General features: G+C 44.1%; 1 protein-coding gene across 1 annotated transcript in view; it reads right to left on the bottom strand.

Annotated features, from left to right (window-relative positions):
• The window catches only part of efr3a (EFR3 homolog A (S. cerevisiae)), a 50,567-nt gene extending 40,301 nt beyond the window's left edge, over positions 1–10,266 (bottom strand). The window contains exon 1 of the mRNA XM_068340230.1: positions 9,832–10,266. Coding sequence (XP_068196331.1) covers positions 9,832–9,841 — 10 coding nt within the window. The 5' untranslated portion in view covers positions 9,842–10,266. The remainder of the gene's footprint in view (positions 1–9,831) is intronic.
• Between the last annotated feature and the right edge of the window lie 2,430 nt (positions 10,267–12,696).

Below are 12,696 nucleotides of genomic sequence, written 5' to 3'. Positions count from 1 at the left end.
CCTGAGAGAGGACCTTCAAGTATCTAAGGTAACATCATCACCTCTACTGGAGGTTTAGAAGGAGATATTGAGGCGATACATAGTAGCGCTAGCTGGCTGCTACATGCTAAGGCCTGTCTGGAGATCACAAAGCATTTCCTCACAGACAAAGGTGAAAATCTTCAACTCAAACGTGGAATTCGTTCTTTTGTTTGGTTCCGAGACATGGTGGATGACCTTGAACTTTACAGACTTCGCTACATCCTTGGCATATTTTTCACTGAGGAAAAGACAGTAGACAGAGCTGGAGGTAGCAGAGATGAAGATGCTGAGGTTCTCTCTGGGAGTGACCAGGAAGGATAGGATCAGGAATGAGTCCATCAGAGGGACAGCACATGTTAGAGGTTTTGGAGATAAAGTCAGAGAGGCCAGACTGAGATGGTTTGGACATGTCCAGAGGAGAGATAGTGAACATATTGGTAAAGAGTTTTGAACTGCCAGGCAGGAGGCCTAGAGGAAGACCAAAGAGGAGGTTTATGGATGTAGAGAAAGAGGACATGAAGGTAGTTGGTGTGAGAGAAGAGGATGCAGAAGACAGGGTTAGATGGAGGACACTGATTCGCTGTGGAGACCCCTGAAGGGAAAAGCCACAAGGAAAAGAAGAAGATACCCTTGTCATATTTTGGCCAAACAGAACATCCAACGACGATTTGTGGCAACGAACAAGAGCTGGAGAAGATCGACTTCACCGTCAGATGAAGGAAAATATGATGGATTGGAGATACTTTGAGGAAACCCATGAACAACACCACGCGACAAGCCTTAGAGCAGAACCCCCAAGGTAAAAGGAAACGGGGCCGGCCTTAGAACCCAGAATCAAGTAACGGCCATCCATGGATTAGTGCTACAATGGGGATTGAGATTGAGGTAATCTACGGACTGGTTCCTGTTCAGAGTGTGGGTCTGAGAGGTCGGCTCGCTACTGAGTGAGGAAAGAGTGCTCACGTAGTGTGATGACGTCATGTGACTGCAGCTGCAAAAGAGTGATGGGGCGTCTGTCGGGACGCTGAGGCATCCGACCGTGTAATGACTGTATACCCTACAATTTATGGAGCCGACGCAAGGCAGCTACCTTGAGCTCAGGTCGTGGGGGTCTGGGCGGGACCGCCGTCAGAACCCTGATGCTCAGGCCTCAGCATCCTTCACAGGACTTCAGTCTTGGCCAACATGGCGTCCGTTTACGTCACCTAAACTCTATTGTCATTGACTAGCCTACATATGTTTAAATCTTCATTGATTAGCCTACATGTGTTTATATCGTCATTGATTAGCCTTCATGTGATTAGCTACCATAAAAGGTTTACTACCACTAAAAATCGCTTCACATGCGCCGAACAAAAGCGTTTGAATCAATGCTTAAGGGAACGCTTGAGTAACAAAATGATCATTGATGACTCTTAAACTGAAAAACACCTTCCTCTGAGGTAAATCTCTGGATCATTGATTAACTGTGTATTTGTATTGATTAATAGATTTCTCCATGTTTAACCGGAGATTTGTCTCCATCAGGTGACATGGATCCACTGCTGAACTCCATGTATGGAAGCAGATTCAGACGACGGTTCTGGATGACCAACCAGAGTCTGGTACCAAAACAAGATGGACTTGGAGCATTCCAAACGAATGAAGGTGGTTTTATTATCAGGATGTATTCTGGAATTATCTCTTCCACCTAAACATTAAGTCAGGGGAATAAACTTTTTGAACTGATATAAAGGTTTAGCTGAAGATTTAATCATTACATAAAATAGATTAAATAAAGTCAGTTCTTTCAGATCCTTTATTTAATTACTGATCATTTAAAATGGGAAGAAAAGGCATTAATTTGAAATTAAGGAAAAGTTCAGGGGGATGTGAATAATTCTCTCATTTCATTTCCTTTATAGAAGATAAACACACATCATAAATCACAAAACCAATGATCAATACTTCAATGCAGCCCGACCGTTAGTGCGTCACGCCTGTACTGGATCTCAGTGCGTTCAATCTACCTCTGATCAATACCGTATTTAGTTTAATCACGCAGAAACAAACCCATGTAAAAAAACAAACATCTGTGAGGTCACGAGAACCAATAATCAGGCGGCGTTCTCCTTCTGCAGCCTTTTATTTATTAGTTATTTGATTAACCCAGTGATTAAAATTCATTTTCCATGATGTTTACGGCGTCCGCAGGTCGAGTGTCGGTGACGACCGCGGCGCCCTGATTGTATCACCAACAGCAATCAAATCTTCTCCATCTGCCAGAGACTGAATTAAATCGATCACATTAGGACTTGGGCTTCGGGCGTATCAATTAATCCTGCAGCCAAGAAAGAGAGTCAAGATTCTGGAAAGCAGAGCAGTTTCATTTTACGCCCATTTCATTTGGACATGCGACACATCGGGCCCCCGGCGCTAACGGAGCGAAGCAGGAGCTCGGATCTTGATAAGAAAAGCGTCCGATGATTCGGGTTCTCCTGCTATGCAGCCCCCCCCCGGAGTCGTTCCTATCGGTTCATCGCGTATTTCTTATCGTCCCCTCTTTATTCACTGTAAACATCCAAAATTCATTTTCCTGCTGCAGGAGGAACGATGGAATTTAGAAACACTAAATTCAAATTTTAAACATCGAGTGTTTGCATTCATTCCACCTTAAGATGACGTCACGGCCTGACTGAAAATGTATGAGTACTTTGACTCGTTTTGACTCAACAAACGAGACGACAAGTTCAAATCATTTTAAAACACTAATATTCCTGCATATTTAATTCTGAATTTATTTAAATGACATGTTAAACAACATCTTGTTGGGATAAGATGGATTAATTATAATTAAAGTTGATTGAAAGGAAAAGAAAAACATCGACTGGTTGCATCCTAATCAATGGTCTGTTGTTTTCATGATTTATACTGCTGCTTTCAACCATTTCTCTTTAAACCTTTTCCAACAGCAACTTTCACATTATTAAACTCTAATGGAAACATAATTACCAAAAATAGATTCTCCAAGATACAAAATGTTATCTCCTTTATAACCTGCGATGAATTTAATATTTCACAGGGCGATGATGTTGCTATGTCGATGATATTGTCTTATTCACACCAAAACATGTTTTCATCTAAAGAAGAAGAACATAAGAGCAGCTTGAAGCACAGAATAATAATGAGGACTTTTCTTTGATAACATTAGTTTCTGTTGCAGATATTAAGTCATATTTTTTTGCTAATAGTAATTTTTAATTAAAGAAGAGGTTGGAAAAATAAAATAAAATATCTTGACTGACTCCAGAAACCAAATAAGTGAATACATTTTCATCTGTGGCTCCATCAACTCAAATTAAATATTAATACGACCGCATAAACCATTTTTATTTACTTATCTAACTGCTCTCATGTTTTTTATCCACATATATGAAGAAAATGACAAAAATCTCATCGTGTGTTTGTTTGAAATTTGAGAATCGTTTGTGTGTTTTTGTGTAAGAAATCTCCCGGATGTCGTTTCCTTTTGCGTCTCTGTTGTCTCTTCTGTCATCAGATCGCTTTGACATGTTTGCATGAGCGACACTTTATAAATAAAGTTGAGCTGTTTGTATGTCAACACGGATACCTGATGCAGCAGCTGCGTGTGTGTGTCTATGTGTGTGTGTCTATGTGTGTGTGTCTATGTGTGTGTGTGTGTGTGTGTGTGTAGATATGCCTGCTGCTCAGAGAAGCAGATTATAGCAGTCAGCTGTTGTGTCACTTTTTATTTGTGTGCGTTACAACTGTGTGTGTGTGTGTGTGTGTGTGTGTGTGTGTGTGTGTGTGTGTGTTTATGTTCTTGTTTTTCCCTTTGTGGGAAATTATTTGACTTTAGTGCAGTGTGAACATATTTTTGAGGAATTTATATGAAAGAGAAACTGAAACTAAAATCCAGATTTGCTGAACTTGACTTTATTAACATCAAATACATCTAAGAACTCAAGTTTGACTTAACAGTATTTGCATTGAACTTATTACTATTTTTTAAATATTTTTTGACAAATATTTGTCTTGATCTATGAATTTCAAAATGTTTTTATTCATTTCCAGATGAGCTGATCGTCACTGATTACACCTGAACATCGCTAGCTGTGAGACTAAGGGATAGTCGATCACACACAGGCTAGATTTATAGATCTAGATCGGTTTTTTATGCAGCTTATCAATCGATGTTTATCCGTAATGTTTATTATCAGTCAATAATAAATAAAAAACCACGTTTGTTCTGATTTCAGGTGTAAATTATTGGTTTATGTGAGAAACAAAGGAGGCAGCAGGGAGTCGTGTGTGCATGGAATATTAAGTCAGGTCCCCACGAGGTAATGAATATGAATTTGTGTGGGAGTGTGTGTGTGGGTGTGTGTGGGTGTGTGTGTGTGTGTGGGTGGGTGGAAGAGAGTTATCCGGGTGGGCGGGACTTAACGGAGCATGAAAGGCAACAGATGACCTCTAGAGCTTCAGCGCCGCCGTCGGAAACGCCGACACACACGTCACAAAAAAAACCATCTGTTAGCCGTTTATCAGGCTAGCATCTAGAGATGAGATGAGATGAGATGAGAGACATCCAGATTACAGAACATCAAGCAGGAAGGATTAATTCTGCTTTTAATAGATTCAACTTGCCGTGAACAAGGTCGTAGGAGCCGAATGAAGGTCGTCCTGCCTGAGCGCTTCCGGTTTATTATTAGCTGACACTTTAGGCTAATTTTAAATATCTGGATGATTAAAAATATGCTAATGAGTTTTAAACCTATTATTTTTCACGTATGGATTAAAGCTATCGCTAGTGGGAGGTTAGCGAACCTGAAGGAGACGAGATTTTGCAACCATTTCACCCTCTGATTCGCCACAGCTGACTTCAGGTTTAGTTTAAGTTTAGTTTGAGTTTAATTTAACTGGAGCACAAACAACGACAACAACAGATCAAACTTTCAGGATGTTGAACCATCGTGTCCCGACCCAAAACAACTTTAAATCTGTGCTGTCACTCATTGGTCCATTGGCGTGTCCGTCAAACGGAATCAGGCAGCTGATTGGATGGGACAGGCTCTGACAGCTCAGATCAATGGCCACCACCAGGCTTTCTATTAGCCTCCTGGCCACTGCCCCACCTACCAATTTATGGCCACCACACACACACACACACACACACACACACACACACACACACACACACACACACACACACACAAACACACACAAACACACACACACACACACACACACACAGCGGGGGCACAAACAAACACAGATGAAGGAACAGCCCCCTACCCGACTCGTTGTTCTCTGAATCCATCTTGGAGGCGAAGTGGAGGATGGCCTGCTGGTAGGACCTCGCCACCGTCTCTCTGTTCCCCTCTTCCTCTCTCTCCCCCCGTCTCTCTCTCCCCCCGTCTCTCTCTCCCCGTCTCTCTCTCCCCCCGTCTCTCTCTCCCCGTCTCTCTCTCCCCGTCTCTCTCTCCCCCCGTCTCTCTCTCCCCGTCTCTCTCTCCCCGTCTCTCTCTCCCCGTCTCTCTCTTTCCCCCCTCATGCTGACTCTCGTCTCTGACCTTGCAGTGTTTGTGTTTCCTCTCACCGCCAGCAGCTGATATGCAGAACGGCTGTGGTCCAAAAGCCAGAACCAAAACCGAAACCAGAACCGATCCAACACCAGAACCAATCTGATACCAGAACCGATTCAACACCAGAACCGATTCAACACCAGAACCGATCCAACACCAGAACCAATCTGACAGCAGGACTGAAACTGACACCAGAACCCAAGACGGACTGGTACCCCTGAGAAACGAGGAGGAACACTAAAACACCCCCCCCCCCCACACACACACACACACACACACACACACACACACACACACACACACACACACACACACACACAGTAAATAAACACACACTTAAACAGCCAAATGTAAATACACTCAATCATGAATACACACACCTAGATACACATATAAATACACTCACACCTAAACACACACACGTGAATACACAAACACACTAATACATAAACACACAGGAGGCCCTGCCCACCACAGACTCTGACACGTTTTCTATTGGTTCAGTGAAATCTGCAGGTTCTGATTGGACGTCTGCCGTCCACTCATCTGACTGTCGCAAGCTGAATGCACAGAACGATCGGTGTCAGTGAACGCACCACGACATGTCAGTTACCAGAGCGTTAGCATGCTAATGTTAGTGTTATCTATTACTGAGGCATCACTGTATCAGCCAATCACAGCGCTCCGAGTGTCCCATTGGCCGATAGAAAAAAGATTTTGGAATAACACAATGGAGACAATCGGGCCGACTTTCGATTAGTCTGTGGAGAGAAATAAAAGTCTGAAGCGGTCCGACCAGACATCCAACCAGACATCCGTCCGTTCATCCGTTCATGCTAAACGTGCTCATTCAGCAGAACGCCATGGCGGCGGCGGGTTTGTCCTACATAATGGCTTAATTGAGGTGGTTAACACTTTGAGGATAATGAGAGCCTCTAGAACACAACATACGACACACACACACACACACACACACACACACAAAGGAAATCAGTGTGTTATTAATAGCCGCAGAGCTAATCGCTGCTCTCCATATCAATGAAGGCAGTTCAGTCTACTTTCTGGCTCCGTGTGAGTCCAACACACACACACACAGACACACACACAGACACACACACAGACACACACACAGACACACACACAGACACACACACACACACACACACACACCTTGCTTCAAGGCGCATCAGCGTCTCGTCAGATCCCATCAAACTACAGGATCAAATCCAGTTTTTGTCACCTTTGACAGGTGAAGAGGAAGATGATGATGATGAAAATGATGATGGACTAAAAAAAATGACTAAAACCAATTACAGTGGTACCTCTACTTACGAATGTCTCTACTTACGACATTTTCTACTTACGAAACTTCTCAACAGGAAAATATTGCCTCTAATTACGAAAGAAATTTCGAGTTATGAAAGGTAAAAATACAGTAGGGGCTGATACCCGCAGCTCCCACAGGTTCCTGAATGCAACATTCTCCTAGCTGCTCTGCCATTGGCTATTACCTAGCATCCTGGCATCCCATTGGCTAAGAGGGACCTCTGTGTGGAGCTAGATAGGTGTCCATGCAGCGTCCTCGTCATTCGGCCCTCGACCCATGAGGTGTTCTGATAGTTTTACGTAAATTTATTAACTTTTAGAGTATTCACTATGGACCCCAAGAAAGTGACGGAGAAAAGAGTTTTTTTGTCCATAAAAACAAAGCAAGACATCATAGAAAATCTCTCCAAAGAATATGGCCGCAATGCATCTACAATCACCACGTTATTAAAACAAAAGGAAGTTTAAGGAGTTTAAGGCGTCGCGTGGGTGGTTGGAGAAGTTCAGAAGGAGGACTGGAATTCACTCTGTTGTTCATGGGGGGGCAAGAGGGCGTGAACCAAAGAGGGCAAAAAACAATGAGGACAGCAGTTAAAAGGTAAATGACCGTCATTATTATTCTTTACTCTGTTCTTTTGTTTTTTACGTTATACACAACTCTCATTTACTGTGTAATAATCTAATCGTAACATGTATTTGTTACATGTTTTGATGCATTTTTATGCTTTGTAAAACATTTTTGTCAGAATTTTTGGGGGCTTGGAACAGATTAGGGCATTTGCATGGAAAACGCATCTCTACTTATGAAATTTTCTACTTACGAAATTTCTTCCGGAACCAATTAATTTCGTAAGTAGAGGTACCACTGCACCTGATTTCACAGGGAGTCTGCATCTCACCTCCAGACCACCAGGGGGCGGTAATCAGGATAAAAAACAGTAAAAATCATCATCATAATTTGCTTGCTTGCTCAATGATCAATAATTTCTCAACAATGTCTGCTGACGGTTCCGATTGTTGGGGGGCGGGGTCATAGATGCTAACTTCCTGTCCGGAAACAAAAACCAATCAAATTCCCGTATTGATCAGACAAACGTGACACGATGGTGTCGAGCGAAGCGGGAGGCAGACATTTAATGATTCCGCTCATCAAACAGGATGACAGACCAAATCGGTCTACAAACACGCAGCAGGGCGTTCCGGAGGGGCGGCGGCGTTTCATCACGCCGGCCCACAGGGGATCGATGCTGAAGGTGTCGCGTTGCCGCTAATGAAATCAGCTGTTTACCGCTGGGAGTAATTACAGCCGAGTCCTTGAAGCTGCGGACGGCGCCCGGGGCGTGAGCTGTCGGCATTCAGACGCCATCAGCAGTCTGGAGCCCCGCCCCCACCGCCAGCCCCGCCCACAACCCCCAAACATAATGAGCCAACACGGACGGACGATTCTGGGCACGTGGACGCTCATTTCTCATCCTGGCTCTTTCTGTCTCAGCAGCGGCAGAACAGTTCTCCGGTAAACAGCAGCTGGTTACCGGATGGAACAGCTGCTGGCGGAGGGGGACGGCGCGGGCGCCACGGGTTCAGCCACGCCCAAAGAGACAAGCTGACAGGGGCCACGGTTCGGGTTTCTAACTGTAGGATTAGAGAAATGGAGGACAGAGGAACCGAAAAGTCAGAGAGGGAAAGATGGAGGCGGATTGGTGAGGCGTTAGGTGGCGGCGGCGGTTCTTTTATGCGTCACGTTGACATCTGCGCTCCTGAATCGGTAGAAAGAAGTTTCAGAACATAATGAGAAGAGATAAAAAGAAAGGCTAAAGTGTAAAGGCTTGACTCATTCCTCCTCCTACAACCGCCAGACAACAGAACGCCATCAGATGGACACCAAACGACAAGACTTCCACAGACGAGACGCAAACCAAAAACCAGATGGAAAATAAAAACAGTAAAACCTCGAGATATAAGATATAAAAAAAGCCCCAAACCACCTAAATAACACATAAAAATCACATTTTTATCAACCAATAGATTTGTAGACTTTACCTGTGTATAATTAATTTTATTTAAGTAATGTAAACGATGAAAAAAAACACACAAAAGTCACTAGAACAGATGAGTAACGTCTTTACTCCACCAATGAGAACAAGATCCGGTCTCACTGATGTCGTATTCATCCACCAACACGTGGTAAAGAACGAGATACAGTCTCACTGATGTCAAATTCATCCACCAACACGAGGTAAAGAACGAGATCCGGTCTCATTTTATTCTAGCAACAAAAACTGGGAAAGGTGTGAATACTAGCTGTCACCTGATTGGACGGTTTCACAGGTAAACAAGTTCATTCATAAAAGGTCACTGCAGAATGAGAAGAGACAGAATGTCTGTGACTTTTGACCCCTTCCTCGTGAATAATGTTATTCAACAATTTCAGGAATATTTTGAATCCACGGTGGCTAAACTTGTGTGAACATAAAGACATTTTCAAATTAAAAAAATTCACAAATTATTAAAGTTACATATAAGTTTAATTATATTTCATTAAAGTTTTAAATAAAGTAAACTTTATTCTTTTAAACTCTGTTTCTACCTGCTTTAAAACTTTCCAGCCACTACATGAACCCCAGCACATCGCTCTGTATTGTTGCCATGGAAACGTAATATTTGGTGCGTCTCGTGCTGGTCGTCGTCTCCGCGGCAGACACCCGCGGAAGGAGCGTCTGACCGTGACGTCACGGTCACGTGACCCCTCATTTACCCCAATTGATATCTATAATCTCCTTTCCAAAGCAGTGTCAGTGAAGGCAACACGGGACACACACACACACACACACACACACACACACACACACACACACACACACACACACACACACACACACACACACACACACACACTTACCCGCTGGCATCCCGGTGCTAACGTACCGCCGCTCCTCGGCTCCGGTCGCCCGGGTGGAGAGTGCGCTAGCCTCGGTGTAGCTCCCGCCGCTCCGCCCGCCTCACCTGGCGGCTCCGTCGGGGGGCCAAATCACCTGTTTTTGCCCCCGCTGACACGCGACACGTCACCGGCGTGAGGGGGGGGGTCGGGAGCGCTCCGGCCGTCCGCCGTGACATTAGCCGAGCGGAGCGACGCCCACCCGCAGGAGTTAGCCTCGGAGCTAACGTCCGGGAGGCTCGCGGCGCCGCTGCTGGGGGGGGCCGGGCGGGGGGGGTTAGGCGACACGCGGGGACAGCCGCGAGGCGCGCGCGGCGGACATACCTGTGGATGAAAGACAGACGGGACGTTCAACTCCCACGCGCCACCGCACTGCTTCCTGCTTTACGGCGACACGCAACGCGGAAGTGTGTGTGTGTGTGTGTGTGTGTGTGTGTGTGTGTGTGTGTGTCAGAGGAGGAACTCCCAGCACACACACACACACACACACACATTTATAGCTGCAGTCTGCAGCGTTATAAACGCGTTACGACACTCGAGGTAAAGTCACGTGATGTTTCCCTATGTCGCGTATTAGTACGCTACACAGGTGAAAACAGCAGAACCTGCTTAAAAAAAACAACAACTGACTGACACGTGACCCACGAGGTGTTCTCATGACGTCATACCTGCGCCGGTTTGTTTATCTGTAAACAGGATTACTCATGACTTTATGAACAGATTAGGATTAAATATTTTTATAGATTATTGATTCGGTCCAGGAACGTTCCATTTGATGTTTGGCGTTAATCCAGATCAGAATCCATAAAGGATTCGTTTCCATGGTGATCTACGACATTTCGGCGTCAAATTTGTTTTGTACATCCTTCAGGAAATCCGATCAGCTCCAGAATCTGCAAGGAAAACTAAAAACCAGCTAATTACTAATTTATTAACCTCCCTTTAACTTTAGTTTGACACTAAATCCGCCACCAGATGGCAGTAGAGAGAAAAAACAACTATAGTAACTATAAAAGTAGAAGAAGCAGAGGTCTGTGGGGTCATTAAACGCATCGTGATCGACCTTCAAGGTGTGGCAAATAAATGAAAATAAAAGAAAACGACTAAAAACAATTGTTTTTATTCTGAATATTATAATAAACATGAATCCAGTTTGTATCAACTTTATTAGCAGCGTCCTCGTAACGTCACACCAACGTTTGTTTCTTGTTGGTTCAGTTTAGCGCTAATGTATTCTGTGTTAGTGGCCGTAGCGGCCCCTTTAAGAAGGTAGTCATGTGACCGAGGCAAGCATCTCCACAAGCGTCAAAAGAGACTCTCCACTCATTTCACACTAAACATCATTCAGAACCAGATCAGAATGAAAACAGACATAATGGAAGTTCTGGACTCGTAGATTGCTAACATCTGTATTTTACATGATAGCATCGTGTAACCACGGCGACCAGATGGTAATTACCCGAACCTTAGTTGCGTGTGCACCCCTGCCCTGCCCCGTGAATGTGTGTGAAAGTGTGTTGGTTGTGCTTTTTAAGCTCTTAAGGACCTTTCCTGGGCCGTCCAGCGGACTTAGAGGTGATTAAAGGCTTTTGGCCCCACAGATGGCAAACGACACAAGCCCCGCCCCCTCTGATGCAAAATAAAAACACACCAACACAGATCCTGTTTGTGTAATTACTCTAATGTAGAGATGACCACATGTCGGTTAGCAGATTTAGCATTTTGCTTCACTTTCGACACCCTAACAGGTTTCCGATATCCTCGGAAACGATTCGGATGGCGTAAAAGTTTTCCCTTTTCCCGAAATAGTTGAGGACCAGATTGCTGATGATGGTAATTCTGCTACACCTGACTCATTTCCTGTTCCCTGTGTGCTTTGGTAATAAAAAATGCCTTTCTAACCTGAGCGCTAAGTAGCATTGTCGCTAGTCGGAGTGTCTAGATAGCATCCTGCCGCTATCCCCAATTCAAAGCAAACATGTTGGCGTGACGGATTGAGACGCAAACTGCTCCCATCACGTTAAGATACCTCCGGGTCTAATGTAGTGTGTGCGTCACCATGGAGACAGCACATCAGAGGACGCCTCAATAGATCATGTGAGTGACACCTAATGGCTCTGGAGCGCTCCGTCAAACGGCGTCCGATGTCCGCCAGACGGGTCAGGGAGGCATCGACCCGTTTGGTCATTTAGTTTGGAGGCGTTGTCGTCAGGCAGAAATAATCGATCTGCTGTGAAGGACGACACATCGGAGGACGGACCGCAAATCAAAACGGCTCTGAAAAAATTTGGGAGCAAAGAAAAGGGAAAAACTCGAGAACACGACCAAAGGCACCTGGTAGGATCGTTAGCTTAGCGTTTAGTTAGTACATTTGTGCTAGAACAACGTTGAACGAGCAGTGATCAAAAGGCGTCTCGCAATTAGAAAGCACGTACTCACAAACATTTAAATATCAACCAGAAAGAAACGGTTGTTGGTTTGCTAGAGTTTATCTCACATGCTACACATTCAAACTCTATCAATCCCTTAAACCATGTTGACACAAAATAAGAATATTGTACAAATATTGATTAGAATAAAATAGAGTTAAGCTCCTCGGGATTTTGAGACTTCTATATCATAATTTTGATTATTTTTTTCATGGAAAACCTAATGTATAAAATCCGACGCAGCATTTATTTTAGCATCTAAAAGCAAAAATTGTACAAATTAAACGTCACGTATCCAAATTTATGTATTTTTGTTGTCAAATTAGTCAGAAAATTCAATTCAAACCTTATTTTCCAAAAATGTTATTTTTCTGGGCAATTGATATTTCAGGCTTTGAAG

Source organism: Antennarius striatus, chromosome 18 (genome assembly GCF_040054535.1).
Source record: "Antennarius striatus isolate MH-2024 chromosome 18, ASM4005453v1, whole genome shotgun sequence".
Classification (NCBI taxonomy): domain Eukaryota; kingdom Metazoa; phylum Chordata; class Actinopteri; order Lophiiformes; family Antennariidae; genus Antennarius; species Antennarius striatus.
This window is presented reverse-complemented; position numbering and strand designations above follow the sequence as displayed.